Source organism: Dermacentor albipictus, chromosome 3 (genome assembly GCF_038994185.2).
Source record: "Dermacentor albipictus isolate Rhodes 1998 colony chromosome 3, USDA_Dalb.pri_finalv2, whole genome shotgun sequence".
NCBI classification, from domain to species: Eukaryota; Metazoa; Arthropoda; class Arachnida; order Ixodida; family Ixodidae; genus Dermacentor; species Dermacentor albipictus.
Window position 1 is genome coordinate 112,481,110 of NC_091823.1, and position 27,007 is coordinate 112,508,116.

At 43.8% G+C, this 27,007-nt stretch overlaps 1 protein-coding gene across 6 annotated transcripts in view; it reads right to left on the reverse strand.

Annotated features, from left to right (window-relative positions):
- The window catches only part of Pfk (ATP-dependent 6-phosphofructokinase), a 130,503-nt gene that overhangs the window by 97,943 nt on the left and 5,553 nt on the right, over positions 1-27,007 (reverse strand). For all 6 annotated transcript variants that reach the window (XM_065440267.2, XM_065440266.1, XM_065440269.1 and 3 more), the window contains exons 2-7: positions 25,708-25,859; positions 22,129-22,318; positions 14,077-14,242; positions 10,254-10,298; positions 6,491-6,599; positions 3,776-3,871 (exon numbers count right to left, since the gene is read on the reverse strand). In XM_065440267.2, the coding sequence (XP_065296339.1) occupies positions 3,776-3,871; positions 6,491-6,599; positions 10,254-10,298; positions 14,077-14,242; positions 22,129-22,318; positions 25,708-25,859 (758 nt within the window). The remainder of the gene's footprint in view (positions 1-3,775; positions 3,872-6,490; positions 6,600-10,253; positions 10,299-14,076; positions 14,243-22,128; positions 22,319-25,707; positions 25,860-27,007) is intronic.

Here is a 27,007-nt window from a genome sequence, read left to right on the forward strand (position 1 = left end):
GTGGGGCACCAAGTGTGAGCGACACATTAGTGGCCACCGAAAGAACAAAAAGAAACGTGCATGTAGGAAAGGAGGTAACACTAGGTTGCCGGGTAGTTCATGTCACTGTGTTGGCTATGGCAGCAGGTGCCTGCGTCTCCCGATTGATTCGCAGTGCAAGTTACGGTGACTGTCAGTGCAAACAGGTGGGGCACTGTCCAATCTGCTTGTGCTGCTGGTTGTCACTCGTTACTAGACCACCATGTGCGACATAGGCAAGCACTGTGCCTGAAGTCGGATAGCTGAATGTGCTGTATGCAACTTGTAGTGCATGAATGCCCACTGTTGTCATGTGAATCTTAGCCAATGTACGGTGCATTGTCTGAACCTTATGCGGTGATTGAATGTAGTCTAATTTGATAATGGTCGCCGTCTTATGTTTCTTCGATGTGGCGACTTGGTAAGCTGCATGGGCTACAGTCTCCCGAGGTAACCATCTGCTCCTGCAGTCCACACAGCGACAAAGACTCCCAATTTACATGCACCGTAATTGGTGCTCTCCCCATTCGACATTTCTTGCTGCAGCCGCCGGCAAATTATGCTTGTGGGCCTTCATCGGCCGTGATGTGGTGTGAGCGGAGACAGCACACGTTATTACATGGTCAGAAGTTGATAGCCACATGGGTGGAAAGGCCTGCAAAAGTGGATGCAAAATGATGATGCCCACATTGAGAATGTGGGGCACCAACTATGAGTTAAACATTAGCGGCCCCCGAAAGAACAAAAAGAAACGTGCAGGTTGGAAAGGCGGGAACGCTAAAATGCCATTCAGTCCATGTCGCTGTGTTGGTTGCGGCAGCAGATGCCTTGCGTCACCGGATTGCTTCGCAATGCAAGTTACGGTGACTGCCAATGCAAACAGGTGGTGCACTGCCTAATTTGCTTGCGCTACTGATTGTCGCTCATTACCAGATCGCCATGTGCGGCGACGAAAGTGAGCAGTTTCCGAGCTCGTGTTAATGATTTCAGCGCATCTCGACATGCAAATTTTATTTCTGATCTTGTATGAGAAGGTGCACTGGTTTTCTTCTGCCAATAAAGGCGCACGTCCTGTTCACTCACTTGTGGCTTGTTTGTATGGGCGTCAGTAGAGGCTCTTTAGTCTCCTGGCCATTAAAACGCGGCAGCTGGGGCATGCCGCAAAGCCAGCGAGGCGAGCAGGGCGCGTAGCCAGCGTACGCCACCGGTATAAAGCGGCCATATTGAATAGTGTATTAAAAAAAAACATTTCCGCTTCCTGTTTAAGTAGCGCCATCTGTCGGGTCCCCCACTAAGTTCCATGCGCTGCCGCTTCTTATTTTCGAACCACTGTGGAAGGTACAGTTTCCCTTCTCTAGAGTTGTTCTTTATTCTATGGTTTGACCGTGCCATTTTCCGGGATGAGCAGAAGTGCAAATGTGAATGGTCTGCATGGTGCAGCCACCTGGTGGCACAGAGCTCAACCACACACAGTAGCAGTAACGAAATATATTCTTCTTTGCTGCTGGTGTAAATTTTTCGCAGGAGTGTAATCGTTAATAGGTTGTTTTTGTAAATGTTTAAAATGCTTTACTCTTGGTTAGAGCAATATTAGCTCTTTGTTTGGCTGGTTAAACTCTGCGCCACCAGGTGGCTGGACCACGCAGACCGATCAGGCCACTCACGTACGTCTACGCTAAAGTTTCATCAGCTTGAGTTTTATGCCTCCACCCATCTGTCGAACCGCCCAGCTTGCCTGTGGTTACCCGAATACCAGACACATTCGGTGCGGCAACAGAATGCTCGCAACGCATGCTGCTTCGATAGCTCTTGCTTGGGGTCGACTGCCAAGCAGCTGGCAGAGGGGCTTTGCGTGCTCGCTCGTGGAGAACCGGAAGTAGAAGACATGACATGCCACCATGACGCAGAGCCAGTGAAGGTGGAGCTTAGTGCCAATCACTCGGCGAGCAAGTTAAGGAGAAAATGCATGACTATGAAGGTGGGTAACCTGTAAAGGTCTGTAGCTCTCTTAATACGAGATGCCTCACACAAATTGTGGTGCGAAAGGTTAACTCTAGCTGTACACTACGCATCTACAACATTTGCCCGAGCCATTACAGGGGCACTTTAATTAACATCAAAAGTTGTGGATTTGACCATCACTGATGGCACCATCAATTTTGGTGCCACTGAATTTTGGTCCTGCCAAAGGTCAAGGGTTTGACTGCCACTAAAGGTCGTGAGTTTGAGTGCCTTAATTAACTTGGTCTTAAAGGGCCCCTCACCAGGCCACATAGCAAATTTTGGTTATACAATGGAACTTGTTATGTACCCTCTAAGGAGCATTCAACCACAAGAATTTTCTAAATTGTTTCATTAATAGCTGAGATAGAAATATTTCAGTGCCGTGAACCCATGATTTCAGGAGGCGAGCGCCACTGCCAAGAGAGACACTCTTTCAAGCGAAATTCCTTCCCTATGTTCTCCCGTACCGAAGCTTGAGGACTGCGTGACGCATAAGTCATGGGCTGCACCTACTTTTTTTCCTCGCTTTTTTGCTGCGTGGTGCACTTCTACTGATGGTGTCGGACACAAGCTGTTGTGTAAGTCTCATTTTGCACAGCTTATGATTTGGCACGCTGTGTCCGAGAACACCTGACTAGCGGTATAAGTCAGTACTACATGCATGAACACTGAGGCAGACACAAGCGGATCACAAAGCATGATCGTGCACTGGAACACAGTAAAACGTGACATAGTTTCGGTGTCTGCATGCGTGACTGCACGACGTGAGAACAAGCAGTCGAAATGGAAGTGCATCTCTCTTGCTGCGGTACAAAGTAAAACAAAAACACTCAGACATTCGGTTTGTGAGTTTTATTATTCCTCTAAAACTTAATTTGTCTATCGATGCAACAGATTACACAAATAACAGATGTTGCCTTGAATAATTCTCGAAGTCACGAGTCCCTTAGAGCGACGCCATAGCAAAGACACGTGTACATAGGCGCACTAGCATGTATACATCATCCTTCCGGCTTTGAGCGCGGCGCCTATCAGGAGAAGGGCAAACGGCGTTGGTTTGAAATTTCAGCTCTTTTGGTGGCGCATAGTGATATACTTAGCAGACACAATCACTAGTGCACACTGTATGCACAGCGCTTGTCAGCTCAACATGGCCAGACCTGGTGAGGGGCCTTTAATTAAAACCAAAGGTGATGGGTTCGAATTCCACCAATGATCTTGGGGTTGACTATCAATGATGGCACCATCAATGGTGGTGCCATTGAATTTTGGTGCCACCAAAGGTCGTGGATTCGACCCCCAACAAAGGTTATGGATTCGACTCCCATCAAAAGTCGTGGGCTCGAGTGCCTTAATCAACTAAATCTTAATTAACTATGCCTTAACTTTGCCTTAATTAACACCAAAGGTCGCGGGTTCACCTCTGACAAATGGTCCTGGGTTCTACCATGGATGGTGGCTCTATCAATTTTCGCTCTATCAATTTCGGTACCACCAAAGGTGGAGGATTCGACTGCCCATGAATTTTGGTGCCACGGCGTAATGACAGACATAAGATTTTTCATCCCATGAGCTGTCTAAGGCTTTTGCCTTAATAAATATGCCATTTCTCCCTTCAGTATTCCATCAAAGTGAAGCATTCAAGCAAGAAGACAAAGCAATTGACAAGACAAGACAAGACAAGACAAGACAATTGGAATGAAAGGGTAACATGAGACAAATACCAAACAAGGCATAAGCAGCATCCACTTACCTTCCTGACCATCTCAGCCGTGATGGGGTTCCCATCCTTATCTTGCGCACCTTCAGCCAGGATGACGATGTTCAGTCTCCGGCCGTGTTCTCTCTCCTGAAGACGTCAAGATTAGAGGAATGATATCAGGGCTTCAATATCACTCCCATAACTTTTAAAGTGAAGCTTTCTTTGCCATGTTTGGCTTTTGCCAGTGCTTCCTTGCACCAGTAGAAAACAACTTGTGCTGTATGGTTTACAGCTCTTGCTAAGTGCTACTGGGTATGTGCCCAGATAAACAACTTGTACCAGCGGGTACCTGCCTATTGGCTGATCGCCAAGATTGGGTATGTATGTGCCACTTTGACACAATGAGTATAAAAGCCTTAGATGTATTTACATATCTGCAGTCCTTATCTGTGCGCACACCTCTCATCAACATTCTTCCTCAGAAAGCATTGTTCAGTGCCTTCGTCCTCGTGACAGAGCGAGCTGACAGCTACAGGCGATGAGGCCGTGCAAGTCATTCACTATCGCTGTTACCTCGCTAACTCAAACAAGCTTTGTGTCATTTCGATTCCAACATTGCACTGGGTCTGCATTTTTCTGTTTACACGGTTACAAAGGTCTCTATCTGAGATTTATATAATTTTCTTATTCATGTCTTTGTTTCTCTCTCGGTTTCTCACATAATTTTTTATTCAAGAAATTTCATACTATTCAAGTCACTACAGACTGTTTCAGATGTAGCAGGTCACGCTACAAAAACTAGACTTCTCGCCCTGCTTGCATTTGCGAACAGCAGTCGCAGTGCACTGCTTGCACGGTACATTGCGCACTGTAGGTACAGAAGTGCCCAAATAATATGCGGAGTAGTTATTCAGTAGAAAGCGTCACAGGTCAATAAAGACAGCACGGTGAAATGCACTGAGTGAGTCTTTTACAGCCATACTACTTGCATAGCCTCTGCAGCATTGCCTGCCAAGTATGAAATGGAATATAGAATGCAACTTTTTCTTCTAAATGCAACAAATTTATTTCAAATCAGGTCAGTGCTTGCCTAAGGACATTATTTCATTATTTGAACTATGGAGAGTAAGAGCTGAAGCTTTCTTTTAATGCAAGTTGTCCCGTGTACATATCCGAGGCTACTGAGGTTTACAACCAGCACTGTGTTATGTACCACAGTACTTTCCTGACCTTTTCACACATCCCACCACTCAGATTACTGGCAAGACTTCATGCACTTTTCCAAAGTTTTCGGTTACTACATTACATGGACTGCGTAAGCTAGCACCACGACTCAATAAGATTCAAGAAAAGAATGCTCTGCTGGTTCTCCCAAGTGACCCACTGACTGCTGGTCTAGAACACTTCGTATTTTGGTGCTACCTGCTAACAAGTGAATCACAAATGCAATGTGCCAAGATTTCAGAAATATAGAATTATCTCTTAGATGGCTTTTGAATCATAATTCTTTTCTCATATTGTCTGCCCCCTCACACAGAAGGTCTTCGAGGGGAGGGGAAGAGAAATAGTTAGGCCTTGTACAGTGCACTACAAATGTTTACAGTACACGGGTACCACGACAAATGCTCATTTACGCTGTGTTCATGCATGGTACTTTTAATATAATGGATCACTGTGTAGGTCATAGAAACTCCCACAGGTTGAAACTTTGTATTTGAGGCTATGTGCCCAGGCATAATGGGAATTCAGCTTCCTTGCAAATGCCATGTCTTCTAACTTTTGTGGCCAACTGCACATGCTGTAGGCCCAAAAAAATAAAGAAGGAAAAGGAAGGCAGTTTTACTTCTGTGCTTAACATTAGAAAGGAGTCGTGAAGAGTGCTAGCAAAACTACTGACCAATCAGCTTTCAATGCTGTGCACTTTATCTGAATGCACAAATGACGTTACTAATGAGGTTTTAGGTGCACATTTATGGCCACATCTTGCTGTGACTTGAATGATAGACATTCATGATGTTTTCACAAGGAAAACAGGTTCTTGCATCACTGCGACTATTCTGTGCTAGTAAAAATTACTCTGGCAGTGCGTGGCGACTAGAGCAGCACTGTTCCCATCGTGCTGCTACGCGCTGCCATTTGTGACGTGCACGTGCTGTATGCAGCAGTAGCAAGAAGCCCACAGTATGCGCATTGCAATTTTGCATGAAAAAAACATTTATGTGAGGCAGATATTATCAAGGAAACGATATCAAAATGAACAATTTTCAATTTTCTTTACCGTAAACACACAAACTGAACAATTTCTTGAACCTTAGAACCATAGGTCGGCACAGTAACACAGTAAGTCTTACAGTCTTACTGTAACACACAGTCGACTTAATTAGACCATGATGGAACCAACAAAATTGATCAAATTATCCAATGGGCTGAATTAAACAAAAAGCAAAAAAAAAATGCCAGAATGTGCAGCCTATACGTTTGGCTGTATTTGTTTGAGTCTAAGAAAACCCTGAATTAAAAGAGTGCCCACTTTCCATGTGTCCAAAGAGAAAACTAATGTAGAAATGACATTGTGAAACACGAAACCTTTCAAACGTTTATCAGACAGACCGATCGACCGGGCTGACTCTGTCCAATGCTCATTGTGAACACAGAATGGAGCAAGTATGAATCGGAGTGCTCATAAGTGAGTATGCCGACCTATGCTCAGAATATACCACTGAAGTTCAACCCTGCTATACTGAGAGGCAAGGAATGAAAGTTCACCTGATGCAGCTTGCTGCAGAGGACCTTAGGCCAATCACTGTCTGGCGGGCACTCAGGAAAGAACACAAAGTCGGCTTCACTGGCCAAGGCAGCCACAACAGCCAGGTACCTTCGTTTTATAAAGCACAAAAATGCACAAAAAGACAATACAGCATTAAAAAATTTAACAGAGGGCTTTTGATTAATATCAACCCCTTGAGTTTTCTTAATGCGCACCAAAATCAATGTACCGGCTGGGAGGGAACCCCCGATCATGTGCACAGCAACAGAACACGACAGTCAGTAAGCCACCAGGTGGCTTTGACTATCATATGCACATTTCCAATTTATAACACAACATCCCCAAAAACCCTGGAGTGTCATATCCGTGATGCATTTCACATTTTTTCCTGACGTTATAACGTCCGGAAAAAAGGGAGCTCTAGAATCAATTCATCATGCTAAATTCCAAGCTATAGGCAACAATGCTTATTTTGGTTGCTTAGTGTTTTTTCCCCTCCTTTTCTTTTATATATAGATTTATTCCATTTCCCTATTTAAAAAAAAAAATTTTCACAAGCATCGTTTTCTGCCGCTTCTTTTATCTCTTTCAGAGATACAATAGCCCACGACCTCCAGCGAAGCAGATAATACTAGAGGGATGCTGTGCACACGCCCATTGAAACGCCAGCTGACAAACGGCCATGTCACCGGCTTTGCACACAACTCTCCTTTATTCTAAATTCTGCACCTTTGGTCATTGCCATACCCATTTGCCTTACCCCCTCTTCCCTTTAGAAGAACCCTGCCTACATCTACAGTGCCAAGGAAAGCCTATGTTGCCTTGAAAAAAAAAAAAAAAACAAAAAAACAAGTCCACTTGTCGAAACGTTGGCTCCCGCTTGTACCTTGTTCTCATTTTGCTCATCATATCATCTAGGCCATGGTGCAAGATATATACTCCTTAGATGGGGACACTGCATGGCTTGCTCGCAAGGCCCCATCGACCAGGTAATGTAGTAATGGGTCGCACCCATTTGTCCTCTGACAGCGCCGACTATCCATCGGCAGGACAACGCAACTTTAAAGCTGAAAACGTTTTACTGCTTGTTGCTATAGCAACCGCCCCATTGTGGCAAAGTCAAAATGACTGGGCTGCGTAGCGAAGTAGGTCAGTGGCGGAGAGAGAAAGGTACTCCGTTTGCAGTAGGAGCCCCCATCTATCAGTGAATTCAGATTTCCCGTAAAGCGCCGGCTGATACAGCAGCAGGAGATAAAACCTTTTATGTCTTGAAGTTGAGCCCCTCCACCAAAAGATGGTTGCTATCGTCAGAGGACTGACGGGCATGCACCACTGGTACTTGATTTGGTTGATTGTGCCTTGCGAGTGTCCTTACGTAAATAGTATATATCTTGCACCATGGTCTAGAGTGATGGTATGAAAAAGCAGGCATAGAAAACACGGACACAGAAGAAAGAGAATAACAACAGAAATGCGGATTATCAATTGAAAGCTGCATGGCAGGGCCAACACATCAATCGTGGATGTGTGTGGGCATTTACTGAAGATAACTGCTTAGGCACGACAATTACTCTTTAAGCAAGATAACTGAGGGCCGACATAAGCACTTGCTGCCGCTATTAGGTAATAATGTGCTTTACCTCAACGATAAGGCACGCTTCTTAATGCCCATGTCTGAACAGAACTTTACTGAGTGCATAAATGGGGGGGAGGCACACTTGCAACGGGACAGTGCATCAAAAGGTTCGATAGTGTTCCACCGGGGAAGGGTCATTTATGCTCAATAATTTTCTGGTTGATGCAGCAGACTTTCTGCTCTATATAAAATGACCAACAGCTAAAAGGAACTTAGTAAAGTACACATACGCAGCATTCTGCAAACTTCAAAAATTACTCTATACTCTTATGCTAGCATTCCTTTTCAGAAATGCAGGTTCTTATGAAGTGCCAAAGGCATACAAGAATTCATACAGGTCGATGCTAAAGTAAGCAATGTGGCCAACTTGGACATCAACTACACCATCTCAAGGATAGCGCAGCAAAAACATGGTGATCACAGAGTTGTGTTTATCAGTGCATTCTTTTGGCAATATTTGCCAATTTGTCAGGGCAAACCTTGCTTTTTGACACACCCAAATGTTCCAAATACAGTAAAGCTAATGATGCAATGAGGTCTCTTGCACGAAAGTATTAAATATGCATATGACTTCAACTATCCTCGAGTAGACACCTGCATATTACCTTAGTAGAGTTGCAACAGATTTCACCAATAAGAAATCTGGTCGGCACTAAAGCCCACTGACAAAAACGCGATGAGGGTAAACTTGCCCGAAGTAGCACAGGGGTATTCCTTCAACAAAAACACTACTGAAATGAAAAGGCCATAATGAGTACATCCCCTAGAGGATAACAAAAATACTACAGTTAAGCCTTGTTACAATTGAACAGGTTACAACAAACTAATGGTTATAAAGAAAGAATCGCAAATCCCCTTAAAATTTTTGTAGAAACCCATCCATTTATTCTCGTTTTAACGGAGCAAAAATTTTCATTAAAGCTGCAGTCAAGTGGCACAGCAAGTAGAACTGCAAGAATAAACTGTTTATGCCAGAAGAATAAATTAACACATGTTCACTCTTTCCTTCATTTTTCTCGTGATTCTTCAGCAGTGCACAATGAGCGGTTACATTGGCATCAGCTTGCCCAGCGCTGGCCTCCCCCAGTGGGCAATAATGGTAGAAACACGTTGGTGGGTTCCTTGGTTTGAATCCATGATAGAATGTGTAAGCGCAACTGAACGAGGACGTAGAAAAAAAAACAGATATAGAGACCAGCGCTGTCTCTGTATCTGTTTCTTTCTATGTCCTTGTTCAGCGGTGCTTACATTCTATCATGGGCAATATTGGTAGTTAGGGTAGCAACGGCGATATAATCAAGTGATTGTTATGACAAAGCAACGCCAGCTCTCCCTTCAACTTATGGTGCTTTCGACTGGGTGATCTAGAGCGGCCGCTGAAATCCTGGAGCGGGCGCTCAGAATCCATCAATCTGAGACTGCTAGCAGACAGCAAGAATGCTCCAAGGCTGATCATATGAGATGTCATTGCGTACACATCACACAAACAATTTCTGGAAATGGTGCCCGACTTCCACTCTGCACATTACCATCTAACAACGAGAACAATGTTGCATACTTTTTTACATGAAAATGGGATTGATAAATGCTTCCCATTCCAATTTATGCCTAAGCTCACACCTCAGTGGTGGTGCAAGTGAGAGCAGTCTAGCGTGGAGCAAGTTGATCCGCAATGATCAGAAGAAAGCACAAACCTCCTGCAGATCGGCCAGCAGTAACTGTATTCGCTGCCTCGAAGCAAAAAAATCCTGCTCTAGATTTATCAGTCGAAGACACCATTACTTATAGCAAGGTTTTACTGTATTAAGCATGCGGGGCATTTCACGTACTCTGCAAGAGTGTGTTGATAACATAAGACTTGATGAAAGCTCACAAAAAAAAAAGCTAACTTGGCTTAAGTTGACAATGGGGAGTATTCACGCAACGTTCAGTAGTACTACTACTCCATTTCGTTGTCCTAGTCACAGCTTCCATTGTGCTGCTGGAAATATGGGGATCGAGATAAAGTGGAGCTTTTCACCATGGTGGCTCTACAATAATACGGCGGCCTCGATGACGTGAGTGCACACCCCCATATACTACAAATGCAGGAGGCTCCGCAGCAACCACAGCCCTCTAGAACTTACCCACAGTGTCTTCCCATTACTTCAAGGATGAAGGTCCTCCGATGGCTAGACAGCGAAAAGACAAGAAATGACAGTACACTCTATGAAGAGCAGTGTAATGCACCTGCATTCAGCAAGACATTTAAAGCTTTGCATATCTGAATGTAATTCTACGTGTAGACAAACAAGGTGTTGACGCAGAGGCCAAAAAACAATGTTTCCTCTATTTTGAATGCAAGAAAATTTGTAAATATCCGTGGGTCATGCAATTAGCCGTTTTTCAATTTGCTTTTATATTGTGGCTTTGCACCTGTAGTGTGGTGTGCATTCTTATAAGTTAAATTGTGGGGTTTAATGTCTTTCAACTGCACAGTGGTTTATAAAGGATGTCGAAGTGGAGGGCTCGGGATTAGTTTTGATTTCACAACCCGTGGTTCTTTAACATGCTCCCAAAGCACGGTAAACCATTTTTGCATTATTCCCTCATTAGACTGTGGCTGCCATGGCCGATTGTGCTCAGCAGCGCAACATCACTGCAACTGAGCCACTATGGCAGGTACATTCTTACGAATAAAGAAACGTTGCCACTCCTTCAGAAATAGTACATCTTGAAGTGCAGAGTTGCAGCGCATCTTTGTAAGAGGAGCTTGTACTTAATTCTAAGGGTGTCACCAGAATAATTACACTTCACGTCAACTTGAGAAGAAAGAAAGAGAGATACTGAGTTTGGCTAATCTTTCTGAATTTTCCTAAAGAAGAACTCGTCGGCACTATCCTTTAACCCTGTGAGCGTCAATGCCATAAATATACAGTGCCATGAAGAAGTCCCAAACGGTTGATGTTGTATATTTACAGTGCCACCTGTATGCTTGTAAAACAAGCATATTTTTCAATGGTTTGTTGCCCCGCAAGTGCTGCCACCCTGTGTAGATACAATTAACTTTTGTTTTTCTCTGTAGTCTCTTGGTTTTCGTTCCATGAAATTTTTATACTTGCGTTTAAGCGACCGCTTGCGCATCCACAAGTGTGATAGTGCACAACGGTTAGTATTGGTTCCGTCTAGCAGGCTGTTTCCATTCATTGCGCTCCTAAAACTGATGTCTATCTGGTTTCAAACCCCTCAGAGGGTCACCACTAGATGCTCGTACATCAGTTGCTCACAGGCGTGCGATTACATATGTTCGCAGGTGGGTGCTGTTATATACAAACAATGCCGCCATGTACAAACCATGCTGCCCTGCCTGCATTTTTTCGCTCAAGATGTGGCTTGCGAAAACTGATTGCCCCTCATTGGTGATGGAATGAAGGATTACTGACTGTTTCTGACTCATTTGGTTTTTTCGACGGGTGCACGACCATTGAGTTTTCTTGCGTGCGTGCACGTACACAGTTTGATTACGTTATGGGTGTGCATGCTAGTTGCTGTGGTGTAAGAGTTGAGCGGCGCTTCCTCCTATGTGGAATAATACTCAAAATACCACATCGGAATATATCTATTTCAGTTAATCTAAATCGTTATACTTACTATAAGCACTTATGAAAGCCTATCTGTATTCATGAATAAACAATGTGTGTTTACTTACAGAAAGTATCTTTTGTCACTTAATGGCCACTCTAAAAAAACCGTGGTAAATTTTTTTTTTGCAATAGGTCAGCCTGAATATTTTAAAATCTACAACAACAATAAAAATTCTGCCCTTGAGGGGTCACATTTGGCGAGAAAACGTGGCTCTCAGAGCGTTGATGCTACTATGTTTGCAGTAATTAAGAGGACTGTGGTGCCCTCTGTGTGAAATCCTCCGACTCATACCAAGCAGTCGAACCTAGCATATCGTGACTGCAATGCACAGCTAACATGAACTCCTGTTCATTGTGGATTATTTGACTAGCTGAAGAATGGTGCAGGCTCTCCAGATGCAATTTTCTCCCCAACCAACATGCGAGTCAGATGGACGAATTCAGCGTCATTTGGAGCGAGTACACTTCCCTCGACTGAGTGCCATTTCAGCTTTCTTGTGCAACACATACACGCACACATAAATGAAGTGTCATTTGGAATTGATCGAGGTAGCATATCGGTGGTATAAAATGCACTTGGCTGCACAAATGCACAGTGCTGTGAAATGGGCAACTGACATTGCATTTTTATTATGAAAAGGGGGAAAAACACATTAAGTGGCTTTTACAAAGACTGCAACGACAACTACGCAATTGCACATATCAACTATTTCGTAATTTGATGCAGTAACATAAGGTAGAGGACAACTGCATGATAGATGCAATAGTGGCACTCGCTGATATTGATCACTGAAAGCACAAAGAGAAGACAGTTAATGAACACAATTGAAGTAATGTGTGTGCAAAAATACCAATATTTTGTTTTTGTTGTTCTCACTGATATTTACAATGGATATTGTTGGGGCTATGCACTTTGGAGGAGCTGAGTGAAGGTTTGCTGTCGATTGCACTCTGGAAAGTGTGCCAACGCACTTTCTCATGTGAAAGTCTCTGAAAAACAGCCTTTTATGCGACAGACTTTTGCTCAACGTGACACTAAATTTGCCCGACTGACAGAGACTTAGGTTATTTGTTATTTAAAACAAACACTGTCGTGTTTCTAGAAAACTAATCTAACAATTTGGATTTATTCAATGTCTCTTGAAAACAGTAATGCATACTAGATGAATGAGTTAATAAATGAAGCCAATTAGTGCAATTACAGTAGAACCTCGTTCATAAATTTTGAAAAAAGAAATGCAAGAAAAAAATGTGCTAAGCAAATGTAAGATTCGAAACAACAACAAAATTTCACAGCCTCAACTGTGGTTGACATCTACGTAATGCAAAGCATTGCACGAATCATGGTGCACGAGGCACGAGACGCCGACGCACGTCGAGCTGGTGGGGTTCCGGCAGCTGGAGACACGTTCTGCTGTTTTCGTATTGCATGGTGTTTTAAGATGGCAACGGAAAACCGAAACGAAATAGAGCCGGTGGCGACACCAGATGTCACTGAAATGAAACGTGGTGCTCACATCGTGCTGCCTGCAGCAGCGAATGACGGTGCGTTTGAATTATCAATAACTAAAAGCATGCAGTATGTAGCACTACCAAAGGCACTCCACCTTGCGTGCTGTAAAACAGATATGTGAAGATGCTTATTGCAATAGGTTCAGCAGCGATAACTATGAATGCAGCATGCGACAACATGGGAGGAGATTTGCTCATACCGGGAATAAGGAACTGAGTGCGCGCCGCTGTTTTGACACAACGTGGGCGGGTGAGCATCGCAGGAAAGCTGATACGACGAGCAGCTATATACTGTTCTCGATCGCATGCGCCTTGTGCATTTTCTTGTTTACACGGGATATAGTGGCCAGAAAACATATCATATGGTCGCAGTTTGGCAATGTACTAAATGTTGGTGCCAAAAAATCATGTTTTCCGGGAACGTACGAACCAGTAAAAAAATAAGCGCAACTCTATTGGGTCATATTTTGTGTTCTCAAATGCGTACGTCGGCGCCAGGAAATCACATGTAATGGGATCGTATGAATGAGGTTCTGTTGTATAGTGATTTCTGCCTTTACTAATTTGTACCATTATACTTTAACTAAGCTGAAGACATTTTTGCAAACTGTTCATCATTCAATGAAGTTGCTTTGCTCAGCTCCAGTACTAATATTAAAGCCTGTTCAGCATCAATGAACTCAAAGCAGCAGCAAGAACAATGTGCAAATAAAATGAGGAAACGTTAAAGACGGAGACAGCGAGAGGTTACAAAAGTTGCAAAAGCTATTGCTATGCACAATGCATCAATCACAAACACAAAGGAAGAGCTGACCTCGATGCAGTGGTGGCGATAGCATCGACAGCTTCCATGATGCGATGGAGCGCTGAGTCAGTTCCAATCGTCATGTCAGTGCCGCAAAAATCATTGTCAATAGAACCAACCATGCCCACAATGTTGAGGTGACCACAATTGGTCCTTTGATCCTGGGTGATACTGCCTACAAAAATCAAACCAACGAAAAAAAAAAGAGAGAGGTTTTAGATATGAGCACAGCAGGTATTACCAGCCCAGATCTAAGTGAACAGCATACCAGGAGGAAGCCAAATACACTCGTTAAAGTAGGAAGAAAAGATGTGCTGATGTGAAAGAAAAGTAAGAAATGCAGATGTGGTCTTGTCAGCAAAGTATGAAAGTTGGGATCAATGTTCTATGCGTGCAACGCAGCTCTACATTCATACGTTTAATCATTACAGTTTATGATAATTGTATCATGCTGAAAACTCAATTGATACAATACAAAGATACCATGTTTAATGCAGTACTCCTCACACAGACAAGAAAACCCTATCATTATGCCACCCACCCCCTTTGAAAAGCCTTTAGAGGTATTCCTGAATAAAATAAGAAATATAAAATATAAATAACATGCCTTCTAGTACCTTCTAGTTTCTCCTTGAGATGATCATTGTTGAGAGCAAGCTCTCAACAAACAATACAGAGGCCTTATTAGGTGCCAGTTTAGTGTATGGCTCTTAAAGTTCTTATTTGCCCTTGTTAAGTGAGATAGGAATGAAGATAACATTTAATTTTGCACACTACACTTGTGTGATTAGGCAGTCTAATCTAACTGTCTAGATTAACTCAATCTACTCAATCTTTGCCTAACAGTGTTGTGCCTTTTGTATTCATGTTGTCATTCATGGTTTTGCCTCAGCTGGAAATAGGTTAATAACTACTCAGTTCCAGCCAGAGTACAATGGATCACAACACTTAGCCTGGATGGAATACAGAAGGATGGTTTAAAGAAGGATGGTTTGCTGGGTGAATTGCTATTCCATTCTTGAAGCGAGTAGTGTGAAAAATAATATGACAGAAAAAAGACTGCTGTGAACAGAAGGGTTGCGAGTGGCACGCATGACCGGCATGCTTGCAGCATTAAGCACCTTGATAGAACAGCAGCTTGAAAGATGGGTGTTGTCTATGATATTAATGTTAAGCTTTCTTTAAATACCCTACCATGTTTTCTCGATGGTTGTCTGGTGCATCTTGAGTACAGCGCATACAAAAAATGCTGACTCTCCTGTAATACAGTTGAACCTCTATGTAACAAATTCCTGGATTTTACGAAATTTTTCAATTCCCCAACACATCCCTCATTGAGGCCCATGTATAGGCGACCTCCATGTAATGAATGTGTTGCGGCGGTTGACCTTGATGTAACGAATTCACGGCGCAGATCATTGAACTGTATCTTGTAATGTTTTGCCCAAAATTCGACCGAGCAGTGCACAACTTTAATGAATATTTTTAAGTAAGTTTTTATATCAAAAGGTAAAGTAGAGTGCGAGCAGAACGCTTGCAACCACAACAAACAAGCAAACCTCGGTGATGATGATGACGTTGAGCGCCGCTCCGTGGCAAGCATAGCAACTTTAAGCTTTCATTTTGTAGCCTGACACTAGGTGGCACTACTATGACAAATTCTTTGTGGTGTCTTGCAGTGCATTTATAATAGGCTTTCTTTGTCAGCGTGTTGACGTGCATGTGCAGGTATGTGTTTACGGTGTTGGTTCGTTGCGATGAGTTCCACTGTGAGGAAACGCAAAGTTTTCTAGCTTGAAGATAAGCTCTTGATTTTTAATGCGGTTACCACCGGTGAAAAAAAGAAGGATGTCGGTGCCCGCTTCAATATACCAGCCAGCTCCCTGTCAACCATTCTTGGTGCAGAACAAAGCATCTGCACTGCGATGGGGTCGGGCAGAAGTGCCAAGAAGTAAAGAATGAAGACGTCGACGTATGCTGATATGGACAACGCCGTGTTTGCATGGCTTTTGGACAGACGAGTACAAAACATGCCCATAAGTGGCATGATTTTGCAGTAGAAAGCCATAGATTTTGCTTGCATCCTGGGCCACGACGACTTCAAAGCGAGTAACGGCTGGCTACTATCAGGCCATTCAAGCTGCAGTCCCTGAAGACGAACCTTCAAGCCCACGTGAGGTCGCAGAAGTCTGGGATGAACTACGCATGCACGGTGGGGTGCCCGACAGTGTCGTGTCTATGGAAGAGATGACTGATGCGGCACTTGTGGAAACTGTTAAAGATAGCCTTGAAGGTTACGGTTCGTTAGAGCCCGATACGTTTTGTGAGGTGCCTACCGCAAGAAAACTGATGGACGAGGTGAACATGCTGTGCCGTTTCGTCAGCTCGCAGCACGATGAAGCAGCCCTGGATGCCTTAGTTTCCTTGGAGCGCCGAGTAGTGGCTTCGATCGGGAAAAAACAGCAAGCGAAAATTACACAGTTTTTCTCTATTAAATAAATTCTTTAAATCGCGGGTTCACTTCAATTGATCTCTGTCGCATTTTTATTTCGTTTTGGCATGATCCTTACCAGTCTTAACGCGAAACTGCATGTAACGAAAACCTGGATATAACGAAAAATTGTGAACTTTTTTCAATTTTGGTATATCCAGGTTTGACTGTAGAGAGTAGATGGAAGCACAAAATGGCTACCGGCAAAGCAGAATGGTTGGAGACGATACTGGCCACAACCTTAAAATGGATGTAGTGCATGTTTGCTATGGCATAGCCCACCACACCACGCCATACTGTGCACTGTTCCATATGGACACAATTGTTTCCTGTTGGAGACAGAACCTCACTGCAAGTCTCACCTCGACTAAACAGCCATCCGCGGCGTGTCGGACGCACGGCAGAACTCATGGACCGGTGGTGTTGAAAAGAGCACAGGCAAGCCTCTCTCAGTGCCAAAAGATGACAATAAAGTGTATAGTGGCCTTTTGCATGTTGCTATTGGAAATGACAATAAAACTTCAGCGTACTAGAAGTTATAGCTTGAGTGATATTGTGAACAATCCTTAGGAAGAACTTAGATGCAATATCTTTTGTAACTTGTTTGTGCAATAACTAGCATGTGTAAGGTGGTCCTGTACAAAGGGCTGGGGGCCAAAGGCAGCATTTTCTTAATTAAGTTTGCCTGGTTCCCCAGAATGATGTTCTCGTTCCGTTCTTATCTTGAATGCCCGGACAGCGGCTCAGGATTTTGGCTCAAGGTCTTTTGGCTCAAGGTCTCTCGAAGGTTGCCGACAACGGAAGCTAAAAGCATTTCATGCTTTAAAAAAAATTGACTGCCCTTCCACTACTGTGAAGAGACGTGCAAGCGAAGCTCGAGATCCGCAGCTCTTCGTTGTCGTAATGCCTCAGCTTTGTGTTCCCTCACGGCGAAGTTGGCATGTCGACAACGAGCCCTTTCTCGAGCAAGTTCTCGATGGCGTTCATGAAACGCCACCGCTTCTTCAGCTGAACGCATGACACATGGCCCGCTCCTGCTGCCGTTCCTTCAACACAGCCTGCTCTTCAGCAGAACAAAACGCGTCCTCCCAACGGAAAGCCAAAAGAAAACATCAGCACCATGCAGCAAACCATGTCACGCACGCCTGCGGAAACAGCTCGAAAGCTTCACATTCTCATGGTTCCACCACAAGTGTCAGACTTGTGCAAGTTTTCCTCTATCGTGCAGGAAATACTAACATTGCCCAGACCAGGTGCAGCCTGAAAAATATGTCACTGGGTCATAAAGCTTCCCTGGAGGGCCTGCCGTCATCTAATCTGTCTCTGCACTGTAAAGAATACAGCTGTGCCCAGATGCTTTCAGATGCAGCAGGACTCCACTACAATGAATGTCGCTTCAACGAAATTTCCACTACAATGAAGTATTTTCGATTACCCATAGGGGTAAGTTCTTGCCACAATGAACACTTTTTCATGAGCTGCGCAGCTTCAATGAAATTTTATGAAGTACAGTCAAGCCTTTTTATAACAATACTGGTTTTAACAATATGTCCGTTATAACAATTAGAAGCTGCTGTACCATCAACTTTTGTATGTTTTCTATGACAAAATAACCAGCTTACTACAATGACCCTACACCCGATTATCGGTTATAACGATGAAGTCTGGCTGCTGGGTTCCACCCTGAAAGGTAATTAAATGCAAAGTCCTTGAAAAAAAAAAAGTAATGAGAAAGTTGAGCCACTGCACCATTGCCCGACGCCACAACGGCTACTGCAAGCTCATTTTCCAGCCTTCTCCACACCGCCAGCCTCGCGTGCCTCTCTCTTGTTGCCTTCCCACACTACGAAACATGAATGGACTGCGCCAACTGTGCTGCGTATGGCTGCGTTGATTCCAATTTGCTCGCTGGCCCATGGCTGGCCCCTCATTCTGCGCTGTTCTGCTAACGGATTAAGTTGCCCAGGCTCGTCTTTGTTGGTTGCGTCGAAGTCGTTCCTGGCCATGAGGTTTCTCAGCCTCGTTTGACTCATTGCTGAAATGGAAGATGGCTGATCCAACTGCTGGCCATTGGCAATTCACGATGTTGCTGGTGAAAAGAAAGCATGCTGCTATAGATTTGGAAACGAAGTCCTTCTAACCGATGAGACGATTGTCGTAAATGCACTTGCATCAGATAGTGACGACGACAACAATGATGTGGTAGGGCAGCCTCAACATTTTCCTCATAGTAGGCCCTGCAGATGATTAAGTCCCTCCAAGGCGTCGTTTTCGTGAGGGACCTTTTAATGCACTACATGGAGCACCTGGATGCCTTGGAGAAGGATGTTGGCAAGCTTGGCATAACGCAAGCAAGTCTGATGGAATCGGGTTTTCTCGTGCAAGCCAGTGACAAGTACATGGCGAGATGCTTCGGGCGATCTCGCCCCAGCGTTTCTTCTGGCATTTGCAAGCTGATGGGCAACCATGACAACATTCTCGCATTGTTTAAAAGGCCCCTTTCGGGATCACCAAAGTGATGCCTTGTCAGAGGTCACATGTCGCTTGCTGCTCGTAACCCCTCTTTGCAGTTGTTATAGCAGTGCCATACTTGAACGCAGACAGCCGCAGCTTGTTACACGCGATCGGAGTGTGCTAGATAGCAGAGTTAAGCAGTTAAGAGAGAGAACACAATGAGCAGCCGGATGGAGGAAAGTGGTGAGGAAGGGCACTGGCCTCCCTGCCATTACATTTTTCTCATAACTACTCTGCCATCCCCTATTTTGATTTTCTTCATGCAACCCGGTTATAACAATTATTATTTATAACAATAAAATTTTCATGGCGTCTGAATATTGTTAAAGTGGGTTTAACTGTGGTGCTCAGCTTGAGAATTCTTTATTGCACAGGACACACAGTAAAAAAAACTCGTATGTTTTGGCACACAAAAAGACATCCATGAAGTTTAAATCATGGTTCAGCATAACCAGAACCTGCCGCCAATATCTGAATCTCACTGCACTGCCTTGATTTAGTTAGCATGGAAGTCACCATTGCTCAATAGCGATGGAGATGAGGATGGCCCCCCATTGCCATTTGCTGAAGCGGCCGCCAGTTATTTCTTCCAAGCTGCAGCCAGATAGAACTTGTACAAGACCACATGACAGCGCTCGTTCATGCTTTGTTGGTTTTGCGCTGCTGAAGTTGCATGTGTGTTTTTGTTCTCTTGACAGCAACTTCGGGTAGAAAGCAGAAGTTTCCTTCTTTCAAAAACAAGGCACGTAGTATTAGGCAAACCTCAAGTTGCAGAAAGAAAGGCAGCATTGCATTATAATTTGGCATCCCACCCATACTCCCCAGTCCCACATCGATCTGCTAGGCCTAACTAGCACCCCTTCGTTGGAGCTTGAGACCAAGGTCGCGGTTTGATACAGAGTTGATTGTTTTCACAGCCGCTGCACAGCATTCCAAAAGCAGAGGAATCACCTTACAACAAACGTAAGGGCATGGGAAACAGTCTGAATGGCGGCAACCTTATTCATGGGCACCATGTTTGTGACATCACATGCACATTGGTCTGCAAAATCGAACGATGTTACAGTGTGGCATCCAAAATTTCGGTCGCCATTATAGATTGTCTCTGTGTAGAAGGTAGTGGTGCTGTGAGAAAGTCTAAATAATCAAGCAAATCCAAAAAATCGTGCCTACACAAATTGGTTGGCAATTGTGCAGCGTTTGTCCGTAAAGTAATGAGACTGGGTGTGGTAAAAAGAATTTATTGATCCGATCGATACACATTATTAAAACTCTTCAAAATAGTTTTTTTGGGCATCGCTAGATCGCTGCCGACGCAATTCCCATGCTGCAAAGGCTCTCTGGAAGTCAGCTGCCGTAAACACTTTTACAAACTCTGTGACAGCCCAATGGATGGCGAGAACATTGTCAAAACGGTGACCTTTCAGGCTTTGCTTGAGCTTTGAGAACAGGAAGAAGCCTGCTGGGCTTGCATCATGGCTGTGCGGTGGGTGCGGCAAGGTTGCAATCCCCATCCAGGCCAGCTAGGCAGTCGCAATGAAAGTGGTGTGGGCTGGAGTGTTGGAGCTTCCAGCGATCGGCAATCTCCGGTCATTACCGTTTGACGGCTCCGTGAAGGTGCTAAAGTATTTCTTTGTATAACATGGCATTGACAGTCTATACCGGAGGTACAAATTCTTTGTGGACCACCCCATGCTTATCAAAAAAGGCAATGAGCATTGCCTTCACCTTTTGACATTCTCGCTTTCTTGGGCTGCGGTGTGCCACACCAAACTTTGACGCTTGGTTTCAGAATCGTACTGGAACATGATTTGTCGCCTGTTATTATGCCATCTGAAAAGTCCCATTCACTTTCTAACTGCCCCAACATCTCACGGGAAACGTCAACTGATTGTCGTTTTTGTTCATCACTTAACACTTTCGGCATCCACTTCAAACTGACCTTCTGCATGTTACAGTTTCACAAATTTTGTGAACCATTGTTTTGTACATGTTGAGGTCATTGGCAATTAATCTGAAACTCAAACGAAGGTTGCAGTGCAGGAGATTTTTTAATTTGGTCACGTTTTTGTCCAAACCACTCAATGAAGGGCGTCTAGATCCTTCCACGTCTTCTACGGTCTCCCAGCTGTTCTTGAACTCACTGAACCACCGGAAAACCTGGGCCCTTGACGGGGCCCAGGCAAGTGTCTCTGAAGCAGTTTTCCCCAGGTGAAAGCAAAATTTAATTGCGTGCCACTGCTCCAGTGAACGCTCCGTTTTTGACATTTTCTGCCGTGACAGAAACTCGAAAAAACAGCTTTTTCACCCTTTCAGATCCTCATTGCATCAGAGCTTGGACGCCACTGCTGCCCAGTGCATTACTTAGCTTAGAACCCCTACCACAAATCCCGTCTCTGGAGAGCGCGCTACTGGCGACTGCAGTGCCGCGCGGCAGGCAGTCTCATTACTTTACCCCAAGGCAAGCCTTGTACTACTAATTTCACATCCAAATATTGATTCCAACAAGCCTTTTTGGTGTCCTGTGAATTTCATAAGGGTGGGGATTGACCTCTAGGTCAATCCTCTCTCTCTGATCTCTCTGATCTCTCTGATCCTGATTGCTCTCTAGGTCGAAAGACAAGGCAGTACGCAAGATTGAGGAACCGTTTTCTTGCGCACAGGTTGGGTCAACTGTGTGTCGCTAGGCCATCTGTCATGCTAAATGGTTGTGAGACAGATCATCTGTATGCACATCATTAAGTGGTGGTTGGTTGCCTTCCCCTTTTTTTGCCATGTGTATGATCGTAAAATAAAATACTTCATTTGAAGATCAGCGCCGTCTCTATCTCTTCTTTCTACCGTGCTATTTTTCATGCCGTTTGCCTCAAGACTAAACAATAAAAGATCATACACAGAGCTACACGACAGAGAAGACGCAGTTGTACTCTGTTAATGGGACACCCATGAAGACTGCTGGCAGGAAGAGCCTGGGCAGCTTCACAGAAGATCAGAACCCACATCTAGACCATCGGGACGTGTAGGTAGAATCCAAATTTTGGCAAGTAAGCACATACCATTCTGGAGCAGCTCATCAAGCAGGGATGCCCACTCTTGGCGGAACAGGTTGGCTCCAGTCAAGGAACCGTCTCCGCCAATCACAACGAGGTTTGTGATGCCGTGCTGGACCAAGTTTTTGGCGGCCTTCAGGCGGCCCGGACGCTCACGAAATTCCGTGCATCGGGCACTGCCGATCACTGTGCCACCCTGCAAGCAAAGGAATTGAGCTAGATGCAACACTCGAGTCGATTTCACCGACGCTGTAAGCGAAATTTCACAAAGACACAAGGTGGCTATTTTGTAGACATCGTCTTTCCTTTAGAGCACATTTTAAGGTACCTTTTTAAACACCCGTTTGCAAGGGTACTACTGGGGGAAACAGAGTGATTAAAGTACAATTCTACAAGGGTGTAACAGTGGGCTAAATGGTTCCTCTTAAAAGGCATGGGAAACAGACCAAGAATGTGGACAGCAGGGTGTCAAACCAAAATCTTTTCGGGTTTGGTTCGGGCTCAAACTTTTTTTTTAACCGTTTCGGAACTTACCAAATCGCTTCACTCAGGCTCAAATGGGTTCAGAAAGAAAACATTTGAATGCTTCCAGTTGAAAAACACGTGATACTTTCAGAGAAACGTACAAGTTCCCTTGGCTACTAGCTGTGTAAAACTACTCTAGAACATTTTCTTTTGCACTTTATGAACTTCAGAAAAGATTATTACCAAAACGAAGTGCCATGTTTCTAGGGGTGAAAATCCACACAGCCTTCGTGGTGCATTGTGAACCTATGAAATGCTTTGCCATGTTAGCCTCCTCAAATTTTCCTTTCTTTTTCTTTTTTTTCTCACTGGATTCTTAATGTTGCCCACACTTGTTGTCTATAGTGTACAAAATGAAGCAAGATACCTAATCTAATGCTAACTACCCAGGTATTATGAGTTCATTTTATTGTAATGAAAGAAAATACCTAGCTCTAAGAGCACATGAAATATAGCAAAACAAACTGCCGTGCTAGTTGGTATATGTTCAGAGCCAAATACCAAGCCAGAAAATAACACTGGACAGGAGAGTAGACTGAACAAGTGCTCGACTCAGAATTATAGGTGCATTCCACATGAGTTGTGTGGAAGGTGCCTGTGATGGTGAGTAGGAGTGGGCGCTGCATGGAAGTAACCTTTGAAGAAACAGAGGTCAGAAATGCTGGCCACCAAGCAGGTGATGTATATGATATAAAAGGTGGATGTCAACTGGAGATACACAGTAATGCATTTTGAAAAATCTTCAAAAGCAATTCAATGTCTAGTCTACATCAATAAAAAACCTTTGTCTTTTTGAGTGATATGGGAGTGAGAATGGAATGGAGTCACTATGCACAGCACTCTATAATGCACCCCACTCAAGTAAGGGAAGTAGAAGCAGCATCGGACTGCTTAAATTATTTAGTGCAATACCTCTGAGAGCCAATGAAATAGGCTAGAAACACATCTACCTGGGAATAAAGAATTCATGACTTTGCCCATTAGTACTTTAAATGTTAATTACAAGTTAAGTACTAATTAAAAAATTAGGCCGAGAATTTTTATTTTAGTGTGAAGCTTTCTTGGTTTCTTGCCCCTGATTTGGTGTCTATTTTAAACTGTTCACAATCGTTTCTAATCACAATCGACTACCTACGAGTGCACTCCATTTGGATTCCACACCTATCACTCTTTCCCCGCCCCTAGGTCTCACACATATCTAATCAGCCGTGGTCGACTGTGGCATTTGACTACAGTTGTGGGCTACATGTGCTCTTCGTTCCCTCACATAATTTTATGATGCATGTGCATGCATATGTAGTAGCAAGCGATTTAAATGAATGAAAATTGTCAGCACAAGGTCTTTCGGCAGTAGCAAGAGCAATTGTATTTCACATGCAACAGGAAAAGGGTACTCTGAACTACTAACCAATTAGGAAAAGGCAATTAATGTCATCAGAGGTGGCTATAAAAGAGACTTTTTCTCAGTTGTGAATGGTGCCCTTTCAGAAGACCCAGACAGCTGTGGAACAAGAAGAAATGGAATGACCCGAAATGTCGAACGTGTTGTAATTTGTAAATAAAGAGACCTGCATATTGTACAAACTATGTGCTGTGTTTCAGTGCACCATTGCCCAAAAATAAGAAAGCCCCACTTATGTGAACTGACAGCAGGTTTGGTAAGCCTAATTTTTTTTTTTTTGCTGGCGTTTCAAGGCGACATGATTTAAACAAACAGTGGTGTTGTGAATTCAGGTTGAATCATTGGCATGGTTATTGGGGAACCCTAGGAAGCATGATTTTTCTGTGCAGAGTGTGACTTTTGTACGACACACCCAGCTGAAGATAACACTGAGTATTCTGCGTGCCCTTGCTCCTAGACCCGATTGGTTGGTCACGGAAATGACAACAGCTATGTTGTCGGCATATGCCTGTGCTGACACATCAGATGAGAAGGGGAGATATAAATATATATGAATAATAATATTCTTTAGCAGGGGACTTAATGGTGAGTTTTGAGGACTTACAATTGAAGGCACGGCAGACGCCTCGCCGGCGATGGAGAGGCATCATAATAGAATATATAGAAATGATAATGAGAAATTATGGACATTCTTTTGAATGAAGCAGAGTTTGTTGAACCAATTTGAAAAAATCAGAACTTGAGAGAGATTTCAGAATTTCTTGTGTTCTACGAGGTGTGACACAAAAGAAACGAGACCAAGTGTGTAGCTTGAAAAAAGAGTGGAGTTGGCAACAACTGTTCTGCTGACGTAGTCCCACATACGTCCTCTATTCATGCCTTCAGTTTCGACGGAACCGATCACACCAGTTGGAAGTGCTGCGTCATTGAGTGAACATGTGCAACTGCATTCTGCCGGAAAAATGTCTGATGTAAAAACCGAACAGCGAATCACCATCAAGTTTCTTGTGAAACTTATGAAATCAGCCGCGGAAACATTTAAAATAATAACCGAGGCTTATATGGAGATGTAACCTTGTCTCGTGCACGTGTGTTTGAATGGCATAAGCGCTTTTCAGGAGGAAGGGACAGTGTGGAAGATGATGAACGCGCTGAGCGCCCAAGGTCAGCGATTACAGACCAAAACATTGCCAAAGTTCGTGATGTGACCAGTGGTAACCAAAGATTAAGTGTTCGTGCAGTGGCGGAGTTGGTTCACTTGGATAGGGAAGCTGCTCGACGCATTTTAATGGACGAATTACACATGACGAAGATTTGCGCGAAGGTTGTTCCAAAAGTTCTGTCGATTGACCAAAAACAGTGCCGTAACGATGTGTGTGCGGACATGTTAGAACGCATTGCAAACAAGCCAAATTTGTTGGAATCTGTTGTAACATGTGATGAGACATGTATTTTTACCTATGACCCAGAAAGTAAGCACCAGTCAATGGTGTACCCTCATATTGTACCCTCATGTGCTCTGAGAATGAGTCTCAACTAGCCTGCAGTCGAGTGGGAGGGATCAAAACACGTTGCCAACTTTTTCACGTTACCGCTTTGTTATAGATAAAGATTGACTGAAAGATTGACAACGGCCAGCAGAGCCAGTGGTGACTCACCTTGTGGATAATGCCCGAGACGCTGACCCAGGTGGCCTCTTGAATGGAGTCGCCGCCATCGACCATGCCCTGGTAGCCCTCCTGAATGAAGTACACTTTGGAACCCAGATAGAGGCCCATGCGCACCACGGCGCGCACGGCCGCATTCATGCCTGCATTGAAGCAGCACAGTTAGCGGTTAACAGCAACACACCACAATCTTGTTCCATGAAACAAACGTTGCCCAAATTTATGTACGGGGGTTTGTTTTTGCCAGTTCAGTCCAGTAGCAGTAAGGAAACAAAAGCACGGCCATTTAACTGTGGGCCAACTGGACTTCCGGTTAACCTTCAGACTACAGACAACAGGCTAAACACACCAAACTACACTAGAGCCACAACTATGCTTAATGGCATATTTGATCTGCCGTGTTTCGTAAGCAATAGCGAAGGAATAGTGTTTTTCTTTTCTCATAATGCCTGCAGCCAATAATTAACTTGTGTATGTGCTTTGAGCTGGCGATTCAAACATTTTTATCTTAAAAAAATATGATGTAACTGAGTGTACACTTCATCAAAATTGAATTAATCTGTAGTTATAAGGACTCGCTATAAAATGCATACAGATACCACCCTGACTTTTCGTCAGTGGAGTCTGCTGCACAATGGGACAATGTAATTCCCTTCAGGAGCCGTATGCACAATTGTGCATGCCAGTATAGTGCATCAAGAGAAAAAGTACCGATTAAAATAATGGTATTTAAAATGCACTGTATACATCTTGAAACAGTTCTGGTTTGAGATGCGCTGCAAGGTTGAATATTGTGTGTTAGGTGCTTTAGAAAAATTTGTTGGAAGGCAGCGCACGTTTGCGCACAGTGTCAGCATGCCGTCTTATAGCGGGCTTAGTTATTTTTATCATTTTTCACAAGGTAAAAAGGTTTTCACAAGGTGCGCTTGGTGTGTCGTCTTCTTTCACGTCCGTGTCGTTTTTTATGTCGCGCAATATCATTTAAGCAATGGATTACCAACTTGCCCGGAATGCTGCTCTCATTAAAAAATGAGACATTTTTCAGTAGTTGGATAGGCTTCTTTTCAAGCATGCTAGACATGAAATAGTAGATATTCTCATATCTGATGTTCCTGTAGAGTTCTTACAAGGAAGCCACAGTCTGTAAGTTTGACGAAACTCACTGAGGAAATGAAAATACTGAATTCTTTCTACAGCTGTGTTCTTTTCGTGATTCTGAAGATGCAAGAAATGTACTGAAATGAGATTTTGAATGTACAGAAAATACTGGGGTTATGTAACCTTTACACAC